General features: G+C 40.8%; 1 gene segment (V, D, J or C) and 1 further gene; both read left to right on the top strand.

Moving 5' to 3' along the window:
- Nucleotides 1-16069, top strand: part of Igh (immunoglobulin heavy chain complex) — a 2751187-nt gene that overhangs the window by 375780 nt on the left and 2359338 nt on the right.
- Ighv1-69 (immunoglobulin heavy variable 1-69) lies at nucleotides 10580-10972 on the top strand. The segment is given in 2 exon segments: nucleotides 10580-10625; nucleotides 10710-10972. Coding segments are annotated over 2 exon segments (309 nt in total).

Raw genomic sequence — 16069 nt, 5'->3', positions numbered from 1 at the left:
GAAAAGTTTTGGGTTGAAAGTTTTGTAGGTGGGTTGGAATCCTATTGCTCCACTAGGGGTGTTTCTGGATATAGGAGTTACCTCTTCAGATTGCATATCCCCAAAGTACTGTGTCACAGCTAGTGTCTCTCCCATACAGAGGGACATACAAACTCCTGCCACCTCTTTGCCCATGTTCATTAATCTGATGTTCCTGAATCATACAGAACTGCAGGCCAGGAAACATACAGAACAAAGATATCCATCAGAGTCTATCATACCAGGACCATTGAGGCTCATCTTCCTCTCAATCCTGACTACAAGAAGATTTAGGATAAATGCAGTCTATATTGCTAAAGACACTTGAAAGAGCACCAACAAATCGAGGGCAACCTGACACCTCCAAAGCATAGTTAACCAACTACAGCATGCCCTGGATATCCTAACACAATCATAATACAAGAAAATGACCTTAAATCCAATCTTATAAAGATGATGGAGGCCTTCAATTAGGAGATGAATAAATCCCTTAAGAAATACAGGAAAATACAAATATACAGGTGAAGGTAATAATTAAAATGTATAAGATTTAAAAATGGAATTAGAAACAATAGAGTAAACACAAACTGATGGAATCTTATAGATGGAAAGCCTAGAGAGCAGGAGCACTGGATGCAAGGATGATATTCAATAGTTCCATACATTTGTTTGCAAAATTCATTATACCCTTGCTTTTAATAGCTGAGGTGGAGGGATGGCTCAGGAGTTAAGAGCATTGACTACACATTCAAAGGCCCTGAGTTCAAATCCCACAATCATGTTGGCTCATAACCATCTTCAATGAGATCTAATGCACTCTTCTGGAGTGTCTAAAGACAGCTAGAGTGTACTGAGATATAATAATAAAGAAATCTTTTAAAAATATCTTTATTAGGTATTTTCCTCATTTACATTTCAAATGCTATCCCCAAAATCCCCCATAACCCCCCCATCCCCTACCCACCCACTCCCACTTTTTGGCCCTTGCTTTCCCCTGTACTGGGGCATATAAAGTTTGCATGTCCAATGAGCCTGTTTTTCCAGTGATGGCCAACTAGGCCATCTTTTGATACATATGCAGCTAGAGTCAAGAGCTCCAGCGTACTGGTTAGTTCATAATATTGTTCCACCTATAGGGTTGCAGATCCCTTTAGCTCCTTGGGTACTTTCTCTACCTCCTCCATTGTGGACCCTGTGATCCATCCAATAGCTGTCTGTGAGTATCCACTTCTGTGTTTGCTAGGCCCCGGCATTGTCTCACAAGAGAAAGCTATATCCGGGTTCTTTCAGCAAGATCTTGCTAGTGTAGGCAATGGTGTCAGCATTTGGAAGCTGATTATGGGATGGATCTCTGGATATGGCAGTCTCTAGATGGTCTATCCTTTTGTCTCAGCTCCTAACTTTGTCTCTATAACTCCTTCCATGGGTGTTTTGTTCCCAATTCTAAGAAGGGGCAATGGGTCCACACTTTGGTCTTCGTTCTTCTTGAGTTTCATGTGTTTCACAAATTGTATCTTATATCTTGGGTATTCTAAGTTTCTTGGCTAATATCTACTTATCAGTGAGTACATATCATTTGAGTTCTTTTGTGATTGGGTTACCTCACTCAGGATGATGCCCTCCAGGTCCATCCATTTGCCTAGGAATTTCATAAATTCATTCCTTTTAATAGCTGAGTAGTACTCCATTATGTAAATGTACCAAATTTTTTGTACCCATTCCTCTGTTGAGGGGCATCTGAGTTCTTTCCAGCTTCTGGCTATTATAAATAATGCTATGAACATAGGGGAACATGTGTCTTTCTTACTAGTTGGAACATCTTCTGGATATATGCCCAAGAGTGTTATTCCGGGATCCTCTGCTAGTACTATGTCCAATTTTCTGAGGACCTGCCAGACTGATTTCCAGAGTGGTTGTACAACCTTACAATCCCACCAACAATGGAGGAGTGTTCCTCTTTCTCCACATCCTTGCCAGCATCTGCTGTCACCTGAATTTTTGATCTTAGCCATTCTAACTGATGTGAGGTGGAATCTCAGGGTTGTTTTGGTTTTCATTTCCCTGATGATTAAGGATGCTGAACATTTTTTTCAGGTGCTTCTCGGCCATTCTGTATTCCTCAGGTTAGAATTCTTTGTTTAGCTCTGAGCCCCATTTTTAATGGGGTTATTTGATTTTCTGGAGTTCACCTTCTTATATTATCATAGGAATTCTGATAGGATCATCACTAAAAATTAAGAAATCATCTCTTTGTCTATACAGCCTCAAGTTGAGACAGCACATCTTCATTTTTCTTCTGTAATCTCCTGAAAAGTGTGGGCAAATAACAAGTGATTATATAAATATTCAATAATAACAGGAAAACCTACTAATAGCAGTAATCTTTCATCAAATATAGTCTCCCTGGCCTTGCCAAAAGAAGCAAGGTGATCATGCTTTACAGTCCCTGGGGCAATCATATGAGGAAAATCACCTGCTAGTTTTTAGCTTCTCCTAGATGGCTCTTGGCAATGGTGAGATAAACACAAAGTTAGATGAAGCCATTGCTTCAGGAAACTCCTTAGGGTATCTGCCACCGAGCTAGCTCAGACAATATAATTGGTGCAGGGCCAACAAAGACAATTGCCAAACAGGATGGCCAGAGAATAGATTACAGATTCAAAGTGGCATTTTATTATAGGCTGAGAGTTCTTTGAAAAAGTACTTTTAAAATAGGAGTTCTTGCATGGTTCACCCTTTGAAGAATAGATCTCAGTAAATACGATAAACTAAAATAAACTTTTCCTACTTAACATGTGTAGATGGTGAAGCATATAGTGAAAGAAATACAGTATTAGTATTTGCTATTCATAAAAAGACTGGCTCAGATTTAATTTTTGGTCTGGAGTGCTTTCAAACAACAAAAATTAGCAGCCCAAATTTGGGCTACCATATAACAAATGTGTTAGATTTGGAGGAGTCATTTTGAGTTATAGGACTAATAACATTAAGAACAATCTCTTCTGTTTGTATTTTCTAGTTTTGATTTAAATTTTATTCTTGGACTTGTAACGACAAATCAAACATACATTCTGTACCACTTGGATAATCAGGGTTCATCAGTCTGTCCTTGTTTTATGAAGCTTGTATGAATAAAGAAGCTGATTTTAATATGTCCACACAGCAGCAATGGGCTCATTATTAGTCTAAGTCATAGAAGTTGTCTGATTCCTAGCAGGTCAGGTGATAGATTCCTCTGACCTTAGTGCTTGGCTCCTTCCCTCACATCGCTGACTCCTATCGTCTCTGCTGGCCACCGTTTTCTGCTCTCCATGCTGGGGAAGCCTCCATGTTGTGCATAGTGTTAGGGCCAATTATATTTGAGATTAATTCCTTTCTCCCGTGAGGTGTGTAAACAAGGAAGGAGTTCAGTACTCAGGAGATTTCAGGTAAACCTTCTTCCCACCTTAATTTGTAAAATAAAGGAGAGCTGATGATTGGGCATATAAAGTATAGGTGGAGTGGAAAATGAGAGAAAGGCTTTTGGTCCAGTTTTACCCATGCTTGTTCGGGGTTTTCTTGGCATAGTATATCATATTTGTGGCAGAAGGTGGAGGAAGGCTGTCTACTTCAAAAAAGAAAATGAGTAAGAATCAGAGGCCGCAGTGTTCTTTTATGGTCAGGGCCCTCTCATTGCTATAACATCCTTCCACTCACTAGGCCCTATATCCTAAAACCTTCCCACCTCCAATAGCACTCACAGGTTGGCAATCAAGCCTTTAGCATAGAGGGCCAATGAAGGATATGAAAAAGCTAAACCATAAGATTGGAAGTGTTTTCTAGGATGTTTACTGTTTTGTTTTTAACATGAATGTTTTGTCCTATTTTGCCTAATCTCCAGTTACTATGTTTTCTCTGTCTTTGTTATTGCTAGATTTTAAGGACTTTCAGAAATTTAGCCTCTGATTGGAGAAGGACATTTTGATGTTTATTTATTCATCCATAATTGAAAAGCTTTCCTTACACTATAATATTAGCATAGAGTTCCATGATATGGTTAGTTGGGTGATATTGATTTTAATTTTTTTTCTTTCCAGTGGTGGTGGTGGCTGCGTCAGCATAGACAAAGGCAACTGTTTAATCCCATCACATAGGAGGCAGAGGCATGTAGATCTGAGTTTGAGGCCATCCTGGTCTCTGTGAATTCCATGACAGAAAGGGCCACAGGGAAAACATGTCTTGAAAAGAACAAGCAAGAAAAAAATAGTATTAATTCATTTCTCCCTTCCCCTTCCTCCTTCCAACCCATCTCCTATATCCCATTGCTATTATGATTTGTGTTGGTGATATAGATCAGAATTCACAGCTGGGTAAGACCATCATTGCCTTTATCCCATAGCAGCATGCAAGCACTGAATGGCATTATAAGACCCAGCCATTACAAAGTAATTTTCTAGCACAGACAGGAGATCATGTAACCTGGGCTGGGCTGGCCTCCAACTTGCTTAGCAGTGATCAGCACAGATCTTGCGTGCTTCTCAAATGCTAGAATTACAGATGTGTGCAATTATACCCAACTATCATCTTAGTTTAAATGCAAACTTTTAATGCCTTGGGTTGTAAAAATTGCTCCATGTGGGACTGGAAATTTGGGACTGGATCATTGTCTGGATCACCAGTTTTTCCTACATCATATGTTAACAAATTTACCTTTGAAATATCACAGTGATATCCAACTGTTTGTTTATTGGAACAGTATTGTAGCCTTCTCAGATTCGAGTAGGCCTTTCCCGGCCTTGAAAAGGTTGAACATTATCTTCCTTCTGAGGCCAGCGGAGGCCACTAAGAACTCCAGAGTTCTCCCCACACCTCAGAACCCAGGGATCACCTCAGGATCACGGGTGAATGGAAGGCAATATCAGCTTCAAAGAATAGCAGAAAGTCTTGTGCCAGAAGGAACAGGGATGGAAGAACCCCACCAGACCAGAGGCTGGGATCCATTCGGATCGGGGCCACCCCCACCATCTTTGAGCCAAGAGGAGTCTGCTAAGGGCTGCAGGGTGTTCTCCATGCTGCAGGATCTCAGGATAACCTTGGGAACACAGGTGAGTGGAACGCAACATCAGCTTCAAAGAATCACAGAGGGGCTTGTGCCAGCAGGAACAGGGACAAAGTAACCCAGCCCAACCAGAGGCTGGGATCCATTCAGGTCAGTGCCAGCCCCACCATCTTCTGTGTGAACCTGGCCGAGGGCATCTAGGGCACCAGAGGACTCTCCATGCCACAGGACCCCTAGCACACCCAGGACCTCCTGATCACCTGAGAGCATGTGGGTGATAGAAGCAACAGAGCTTCTTGGTAAGGGTCCCCTCAGGCCTTCATCCTCAGCCAGGAGGCAGAGCTGAGACCCTGACCCCTGGGCATATTTCTTGCCAGAGGAGAGTCATCCTACAGGGAGGGTTTTGACCCCAGAACTCAGGAGGTGGATCAGAGCTCCAGACTACTGGACACCTGCCCTCCAACAGTAGAGCTTTCCTGCAGAGAGTGCTCTGACCACTGTAACTCAGGTGAGAGTTGGACTCCCAGGAGTGCTGACAGAGGCTAACAGAATCACAGGAGGATCAAGCTCCAACCAGAGACAGCTTGATCATTAACACCAGAGATTTCCAGATGGTGAAAGGCAAACATAAGGATCTTACTAACAAAAAACAAGAACACTGGGCACCATCAAAACCCAGTATTCCCACCTCAATGAGTCCTGAATACCCCAGCACACCTGAAAAGCAAGACATGTATTTAAAATCATATCTCATGATGGTGGTAGAAGATTTAAAGAAGGGCAAAAATAACTCACTTAAAGAAATACAAGCTGAATAGTGCTAAAGCGGTAGAGGCCCTTAAAGATGAAGCACAAAAACCCTCAAGGAATTACAGGAGACTACTGCTAAACAGGTAGAAGAAACACAAAAATCCCTTAAAGAATTGCAGAAAAACACAACCAGACAGGCAATGGAATTGATCAAACCCATCCAAGATCTAAAAATGGAAGGAGAAATAATGAAGAAAACCCAAAGGGAGTCAACTCTGGAGATAGAAACCCTAGGAAAGAAATCAGGAACCATAGGTATGAGTGAGCATCACCAACAGAATACAAGAGATGGAACAGAGAATCTCAGGTACAGAAGATTCCATAGGGAACATGGACACAACTATCAAAGAAAATGCAAAATGCAAAAAAGATCCTAACTCAAAACATCCAGGAAGTCCAGGACACAATGAGAAGACCAAACCTACGAATAATAGGAGTAGATGAGAATGAAGGTTTTCAACTTAAAGGGCCAGCAAATATCTTCAACAAAATTAGAGAAGAAAACTTCCATAACTTAAAGAAAGAGGTGCCCATGAATATACAAGAAGCCTACAGAACTCCAAATAGACTAAACAAGAAAAGAAATTCCTCCCGACACATAATAATCAGAACAACAAATGCACTAAATAAAGACAGAATATTAAAAGCAGTAAGGGAAAAAGGCCAAGTAACATATAAAGGCAGACCTATTAGAATTACTCCAGACTTCTCACCAGAGGCTATGAAAGCCAGAAGATCCTCAACAGATGTTATACAGACACTAATAGAAAACAAATGCCAGCCCAGGCTACTATACCTAGCCAAACTCTCAATTACCATAGATGGAGAAACCAAAGTATTCCATGACAAAACCAAATTCACACAATATCTTCCTAGGAATCCAGCCCTTCAAAGGATAATAAAGGGAAAACACCAACACAAAGATGGAAACTACACCCTAGAAAAAGCAAGAAATTAATCCTTTAACAAAACTAAAAGAAGACAACCACGAGAACAGATTCCCAACTTTAACAACAAAAATGACAGGAAGCAATAATTACTTTTCTTTGATTTCTCTTAACATCAATGAACTCAATTCTCCAATAAAAAGACATAGACTAACAGACTGGTTACACAAATAGGACCCAACTTTTTGCTGCTTACAGGAACCCACCTCAGGGAAAAAGACAGACACTACCTCAGAGTAAAAGGCTGGAAAACAATTTCCCAAGTAAATGGTCCAAAGAAACAAGCTGGAGTAGCCATTCTAGTATCGAATAAAATCGATTTCCAATGCAAAGTTATCAAAAAAGACAAGGAGGGGCACTTCAGACTCATCAAAGGTAAAATCTACCAAAATGATTTCTAAATATGAATTCTAAATATCTATGCTCCAAATGCAATGTCAGCCACATTTGTTGGGGTTGGCCTGTGGCTCTCATGTCCGGGTTCCAGCCTGGCAGGCATCTTGGAATCGAAAGAGATGGAAAATAAGCAACAAGAGAAAGATGGAACCAAGACAAGTAGTATGATCAAGGTTCAATTTTTTAAAGGTGAACAAGCTTTATAAAGGAGAGGGGGAAAGCCCATTCCCACCAAATCATCCTTGGAGCCCAGCTTCAGGTGACCACATGTAGGCTCAGGAACAGCAAGGCAGCAGGTAGCAGCAGTGGCAGTGGCAGAACAATAGAGTGATGCAGGGAGGCAGGCTCCACCCCAGGTGATCTCCTTAGTGGCAACAAGATCAATCCTGGATCAGCCTGCTTCAGGCTTATGGGAGGCTACACACATTCATTAAAGAAACTTTAGTAAATCTCAAAGCACACATTACACCTCAAACAATAATAGCGGGAGATTTCAACACTCCACTCTCACCAATGGAAAGATCCGGGAAAAAGAAAATAAACAGAGTCACATGGACACTAACAGAAGTTATGAAACAAATGGATTTAACAGATATCTATAAAACATTTTATCCTAAAACAAAGGATATACCTTCTTCTCAGCACCTCATGGTACCTCCTCCAAAATTGACTGTATAATTGGTCAGAAAACAGGCCTCAACAGATACAAAAAAATTGAAATTATCCCATGCATCCTATTAGATCACCACAGACTAAGACTGATCTTCAATAACAACATAAATAATAGAAAGCCAACATTCATGTGGAAACTGAACAACACTCAACTCAGTGGTACATTGGTCAAGGAAGAAATAAAGAAAGAAATTAAAGACTTTTTAGAGAGTAATGAAAATGAAGCCACAGCATACCCAAACTTATGGGACACAATGAAGGCAGTCCTAAGAAGAAAACTTGCCACAGACCCTCTAGGTCCCTTGTCTGCATGGAATGAGTCTCTGGACCAGATGGGCAAGGAGTTGGTGGGAACTGACAGACAGACTCAACACAAGGGTGTGTGGATCTGAACGTAATTTTTCAAATCGAGCATCAAACTTTTTTACAGAAGAAAATAGGGAAGTTGGGTGACACACCGGCAAGGTACAAAGAGTTACTGGATTCTTACACAAAACAAGTAAATACAAATATGGAAGAACTGGCAGTAACCAACTGGGGTAAAACTCAATGTTAACAACTGGTATCAAAAACATCTCCACCTAAGGTCCACTTAATCTTGGAAGCCAGGGGCAAGGGCTTCGTGCCCTTGCCATAGTTCCTACTCTAGTCTATTGTATAGTCCACCTTCCCCCTAGGCCATTGTGAATACTTGTTGTGTATGGGTGTGACTCAGCTACCTATAGTTCTCAGTATCTACTCTGGTTCCTCTTTAGGTCATAAACTTCCTTCTTCCTAGATAATGGTAAATTCCTGTGTAGGACAGTGATTTAGCTATCCATGCCCAAGGTTGGATCAAGGACTGCCTAGAATCTAACTTAGCTATATGTCAAAATAGCAATCCTTAGGAGCACTTGTAAGAAAGCAATGTTAAGGGAAAGTACACAGATCTGTGTACCAACTAAAGCAAGGACATTGGAGCATTCTTTATATAGGATATCACGGTTCCAGGAGACTAAGTTTCTATGAATTTTTTGCCTTGGAACAGTGCCCAGGTTTTTGAGGCCTGTCGTGCTTGTCACTACTGGAGTGGATATAACAAAAACTCATAGCCCTAGTGACTCCAAAATAAACTAGAGAGAGCATACACTAAAAGCCTGACAGCACACCTAGAAGCTCTAGAACAAAAGGAAGCAAATGGAAGAAATAATCAAACTGAGGGCAGGAATCAACCAAGTGGAAATAAGAGGACACTGGATTGGAAAGCTATTCTGGTAGAGATAAAGCTTTATAAGTACACAAATTCTCTGCCCATTAGGTTCTCTATCATGGGGATGTCCCCTATGAACTCACCCCATTAAATGGATGCACATGCAGGTTGAGAAACAGATTGAGTTGAAGAACACAGTTGCTTGATTTCTACTTCCTTGTTAATGTGAATTTATTTTGGGCTGTTAATTTTTCTGTGAGTACCACAGTGGTTCTTCCTCATTTTGTTGTATGTGACTACTCCAGTAATTCCTACATGGATACATGGGGGCAATATATAAGAGCTCAAGACTCATCATTGTACTGCTGCCCTCAGCTGCTCTGGCCAAGGTACAGCCTGATGAAGACAACAAAGACCCTGATCTCTCTTGTTTAGACCTTATTACAAATTGGGACTGCTAGAGTTGTATCCAACTGCCACTAGGAAAGAGGGTGACTTTGAAAGAAATACTGAGGATAATGTAGAAACAACTTAAATTCCGACACTGAGACACCAGCCATCTCCAGATAAACAAGAGCCATTTTTTCCTGAGGTTGAACCAAGTAAGCACACTCTTCAGGGTAACCATACTGCTCAAGTCAGACTGGGCAACTTTATGAGAAGTCTACTTGCAGTTGAGTTCTGGACCAGCAGGGGGCACAATGGGGCCAAGAATGGTCAGCAGAGAGATGCTGTGGGTGTGGAGGGGACTGTGTGTCTTCTGTTGTTTTCTATCTAAACTTACATTTACATATTGTGATTGACATGTAATGTTTCCATGCTCAAACGCAGTGAAGATTCTTCGTTAAACACTTCAAAGATTTATATATATATATATATGTCATAATGTATATCACATATGTTCATGGCTTCTTGATGCAATCTTCTGTTGACCCATACACAGTTTATTTACATAATTTAGTTCTTCTGATAATGCTGCAATAATCACTCATGTAAAAGTTTCTGAAGTATCTTTAGTTTTGGTCATATGGGTGATTTTTCTAATATATAAGATACTGGAAAGGCAAATGTTAATTGTATGTATTGAAAGGAGGCTGTGAATTCTAATAAGTCAGCTGTTTTTGAAATTTCCCATCACTATTGTCATCCTTGTAGCCACCTCTAAATCCATCATTCAACTGTGTCACAAGTGGGGCTACTGTCTCAGGCTGCAAATCTTTTTAGTGCACAGGCTCTAATGTTGCATCCATAGCCTCAACACAAGGTTCAGGAATGAGGTATGGGATTAATTTCATCAGACAGGACAATGACTTGTGCCTCAGCATCCTGATTTCTGACCCAGGTGTCCCTTCTTCTCCAGCAGGAGTAGGTGCTTATATAATATGTATCCTGCTCATAAATATGCAAATCCTGTGAATCTACAGTGGTAAATATAGGGTTGTCTACACCACACAAAAAAGCATAAGATCACTGTTCTCTCTACAGTTACTGAGCACACAGGACCTCACCATGGGATGGAGCTGTATCATCCTCTTCTTGGTATCAACAGCTACAGGTAAGGGGCTCACAGGTAAGCAGGCTTGAGAACTGGCCATACCTGTGGGTGAAAATGACATCCACTCTCTCTTTCTCTCCACAGGTGTCCACTCCCAGGTCCAACTGCAGCAGCCTGGGGCTGAGCTTGTGATGCCTGGGGCTTCAGTGAAGCTGTCCTGCAAGGCTTCTGGCTACACCTTCACCAGCTACTGGATGCACTGGGTGAAGCAGAGGCCTGGACAAGGCCTTGAGTGGATCGGAGAGATTGATCCTTCTGATAGTTATACTAACTACAATCAAAAGTTCAAGGGCAAGTCCACATTGACTGTAGACAAATCCTCCAGCACAGCCTACATGCAGCTCAGCAGCCTGACATCTGAGGACTCTGCGGTCTATTACTGTGCAAGACACAGTGTTGCAACCACATCCTGAGAGTGTCAGAAACCCTGGAGGAGTAGCAAACTGCCCTGAGACTGAGGAGACTCAGAGAAGGTTTGCTTGTAGACTTGCTCAGATACAGCCAGGATGGTGTGTAGTATGGGCCCCAGACATGTATTGTTTGAAATCTAATTTTGGCAAATGACAAAGTTGGCAGTTTTATGTGAATGAGTCCATGATAATGTGATGCTCCTGGTTAAAATAATCACTTTCAGGTCAAAGGACTTTGGTTTTCACAGAGGCATAGTTTGGGTTCAGGTTTCCTGACAGGAAGAACTTCAGAGTGCTATATAAGAACCTCATATTATTGATGGAATAAAAGTGAGTATTTCTGCTTTTTGTTCCATGTCCCTTTTAAGAGTAGTTGGTGTCCTATAAGGTTTGAAAAGGGAAGTCCCTAAAGACCTCTCTTTAGCTTTGGTGCCAGGAATTGAACACAGAATGCACATATATGCTAATACATCCTGTTCTGAGTTACATCCCCACATGGAAAACCCTTTGATGTCTTATCAGCATGTATATAACATAGAACAGTGGAAACAGAAGTGTAGGCAAAGGGGCTGAAACCTTATCATTCCTACTGACTAAAGATGTGTCAATTAACGAGTAGAAGGAATACAACAACGACTTGAGTCATTTGGTATGAGACTCTAATCTTAACATTAGATAAATTCTGCTTTTAATGTTTCTTAAAGAAAATTCCCTTCTCTGACAGTGGGGCACCCCCACAATCCATGTTTAAGCCCAATACCAAAGCTTTTGCAGGAGCATCAAACATCTGATAAAGAGAAAGATTTGTGAGATGATCAGTATCCTGTTTATGTTTTTATTTGAAACCATCTGCACTAAGCAGGATGTGCATTTCCCCAATGTATGGGAGAAGAGCACAACAGGGCAAATGCATCTGCTAGCATAGTTCCAGTTTGTGAACATTATCACACTCACCATTTGGGTTGATGTTATTCATAAAGTTTATTCAGAAGTTCTTACAGAAAATTTTACTCCTGGATCAGGAAGTGGCACACAAAATAATGTAGTCTCATTTCGGTGTGGGGCTGTGTTTTCTGTAAGTGCTGCAAGATTGGGGAAACACAAACATTAATTAAAAAAATCTATCTAGAAAGAGAATATTCAATGCCCCTAACTCCCAGAACAGAAAGGTGTATTGGGATCACCCAGGTTACTCTTTGTTCTGTTTTGTTTATATTTTGTTTTGTTTTATTTTGTTTTGTTTTGTTCTGTTTGCGTGTTTTAATTATGTTTCATCTTTTAATTAATATATTTTTTATTTTTTAAACCTATTTTTTCCAGTCCAGTCATTATCCCCCTCCCAGTCATTCCTTTGGCAGTTCCTCATCCTGTTCATCCTCCCCTGTCACAATTAAGATGGCTCCTCCCCACTCCCTGGGATCTCAAGTCCCTTAAGGGTTAGGTGCATCTCTTCTGACTGAGGCTAGACCAGGCAGTCCTCTGCAGTGTATGTCAGGTATGGCTTTTATCCTGATCATTTACTGAGGTTTTCAAGATTTGCAGTGATGGGTGGTGGGCCAGGAGAGCAACTCAGGTATGATCAAGATAAAGGCTAGAAGCCCCAGAGAAAGAACAAGAGAAGCTTCACCTGCTCCTGGCACCAGGCCCCTGCCAAGTCACCTCAGTCCCTGAGCGAGATTCGTTGCCATCAGTCAAGAAGGGTCAAGGTTCCAAGCCCTGCTTCCTTTACATATGGCAACACCCCTAACATCTCAGACCAAGACAATAGGACAAGAGACATGACCATAGTAAAGTGTTCTCCATGCTGATGAGGTTCCTAAAGAACTGCAGAGCTTAGCCAGGAAGCTTCTATTCCCAGACATTCCTCCCTGCAAATGGTATTTAATCTTAGGCCCACTCTGAGAAGTAGGGTATGGTTTTACATATACCCATTCCTCGCTGACATAAACTTTTTCCCCCTTTTTTATTAGGTATTTTCTTCATTTACATTTCCAATGCTATCCCAAAAGTCCCCCCTCCCCCCTCCCACATCTTGACCCTGGCGTTCCCCTGTATTTAGGCATATAAAGTTTGCAAGACCAATGTGCCTCTCTTTCCACTGATGGCCCATTAGGCCATCTTCTTATACACATGCAGCTAGAGACACGATCTCCGGGGGGCGGGAGGGAGTTACTGGTTAGTTCATATTGTTGTTCCACCTATAGGGTTGCAGATCCCTTTAGCTCCTTGGGTACTTTCTCTAGCTTCTCCATTGGGAGCCCTGTGATCTATCCAATAGCTGACTGTGAGCCTCCACTTCTTTGTTTGCTAGGTCCAAGAATAGCCTCACCAAATACAGCTATATCAGCATTCTTTCAGCAAAATCTTGCTAATGTATGCAATGGTGTCAGTGTTTGGGGGCTGGTTATGGCATGGATTCCTGGGTATGGCAGTCTCTAGATAGTCCATCCTTTCGTCACAGCTCCAAACTTTGTCTCTGTAACCCCTTCCATGGGTATTTTGTTCCCAATTCTAAGAAGGGGCAACGTGTCTACACTTTGATCTTCATTCTTCTTGATTTTCATGTGTTTTACAAATTGTATCTTATATCTGGGGTATTCTAAGTTTCTGGGCTAATGTCCACTAATCAGTTAGTACATATCATGTGAATTCTTTTGTGATTGGGTTACCTCACTCAGGATGATGCCCTCCAGGGCCAAGCATTTGCCTAGGAATTTTGTAAATTCATTCTTTTTAATAGCTGAGTAGTACTCCATTGTGTAAATGTACCACACTTTTGTATCCATTTCTCTGTTGATGGGCATCTAGGTTTTTTCCAGCTTCTGGCTATTATAGATAAGGCTGCTATAAACATATTGGAGCATGTATCCTTCTTACCAGTTGGCACACATTCTGGATATATGCCCAGCAGAGGTATTGCGGAATCCTCCAGTAGTACTATGTCCAATGTTCTGAGGAACCATCAGACTGATTTCCAGAGTGGTTGTACAAGCCTGCAATCCCACCAACAATGGAGTAGTATTCCTTTTTCCCCACATCCTTGCCAGCATCTGCTGTCAACTGAATTTTTGATCTTAGCCATTCTGACTGGTGCAAGGTGGAATCTCAGGGTTGTTTTGATTTGCATTTCCTTGTTGATTAAGGATGCTGAACATTTTTTTTTCAGGTGCTTCTCAGCCATTCAGTATTCCTCAGGTGAGAATTCTTTGTTTCACTCTCAGTCCCATTTTTAATGGGGTTATTTGATTTTCTGGAGTCCACCTTCTTGAATTCTTTATATATATATTGGATATTAATGCCCTGCATGATTTAGGATAGGTAAAGATCCTTTCCCATTCCGTTGGTGGCCTTATTGCCTTACAGAAGCTTTGCAATTTTATGAGGTCCCATTTGTTGATTCTTGATTTTACACCACAAGCCATTGCTGTTCTATTCAGGAATTTCCCCTCTGTGCCCATATCTTGGAGGCTTTCCCCCCTTTCTCCTGTATAAGTTTCAGTGTCTCTGGTTTTATGTGGAGTTCCTTAATCCATTTAAATTTGACCTTAGTACAAGGAGATAGGAATGGATCAATTCACATTCTTCTACATGATAATCGCCAGTTTTGTCAGCACCATTTGTTGAAAATGCTGTCTTTTTTCCACTGGATGGTTTTTGCTCTCTTATCAAAGACCAAATGACCATAGGTGTGTGGGTTCATTTCTGGGTATTTAATTCTATTCCATCGGTCTACTTGTCTGTCACAATTCCAGTACCACGCAGTTTTGATCACAATTGCTCTGTTGCACAGCTTTAGGTCAGGCATGGTGATTCCACCAGAAGTTCATTTATCCTTGAGAAGAGTTTTTTGCTATCCTAGGTTTTTTGTTATTCAAGATGAATTTGCAGATCTCCCTTTCTAACTGATTGAAGAATTGAGTTGGAATTTTGATGGGGATTGCATTGAATCTGTAGATGGCTTTTAGCAAGATAGCCATTTTTACTATATTGATCTTGCCAATCCATGAGCATGGGAGATCTTTCCATCTTCTGAGATCTTCTTTAATTTCTTTCTTCAGAGACTTGAAGTTCTTATCGTACAGATCTGTTACTTCCTTAGTTAGAGTCACACCAAGGTATTTTATATTATTTGTGACTATTGAGAAGGGTGTTGTTTCCCTAATTTCTTCCTCATCCTGTTTATCCTTTGTGTACAGAAAGGCCATTGACTTGTTTGAGTTAATTTTATATCCAGCTAGTGTGCTGAAGCTGTTTATCAGGTTTAGGAGTTCTCTGGTGGAATTTTTAGGGTCACTTATATATACTATCATATCATCTGCAAAAAGTGATATTTTGACTTCTTCCTTTCCAATTTGTATCCTCTTGATCTCCTTTTGTTGTCGATTTTCTCTGGCTAGGACTTCAAGTACAATGTTGAATAGGTAGGGAGAAAGTGGGCAGCCTTGACTAGTCCCTGGTTATAGTAGGATTGCTTCCAGCTTCTCACAATTTACTTTGATGTTGGCCTGAAGCAGATCTAGAAGATGGTGACTTATTAGAGGAAGGAGTGTGCTTTTGCATGTGTCATGAGGTGTGGTTAGGATGAGATCTACCACCCATTCAGAGTCAGAAGATAGCTTCTGATGAGACCTGCATTCTTCCAAAACATTCTTATAGCTCAGTAGCCACACCAGTCTTAGTGCAGGCAGCCTTTGCTGGAGTTGTAGAGCAACCTCAGTGTTTCTAAGCAGTGGCCATTGGACCACATTGAACTTTTTTATTTTGGTATGGAACATTTAATTTCTTCATGAAACACTTAAAGAATTTAGCCTGTGAGAAATAACTTTAATCCCAGAACTATATATTTTCTTCCCATATATCCTACATTGAATTAGAAAATGATATTGTAATCCATTTCACTACTAGGAAAATATTACAAAATATTTACATGAAAATATTAAAAATAACTCAGAAACAAAAGTCAAGATGAAATAAACTTAATCCTTCAGAATTCTCTACTCAAGCCACATGATTCCAAACAAGTAACTAAAACTT

The sequence above is a fragment of the Mus musculus genome, chromosome 12 (genome assembly GCF_000001635.26).
Source record: "Mus musculus strain C57BL/6J chromosome 12, GRCm38.p6 C57BL/6J".
NCBI lineage: Eukaryota > Metazoa > Chordata > Mammalia > Rodentia > Muridae > Mus > Mus musculus.
The sequence above is the reverse complement of the archived record's forward strand: the minus strand, read 5'-3'. Positions and strand labels throughout refer to the sequence as shown.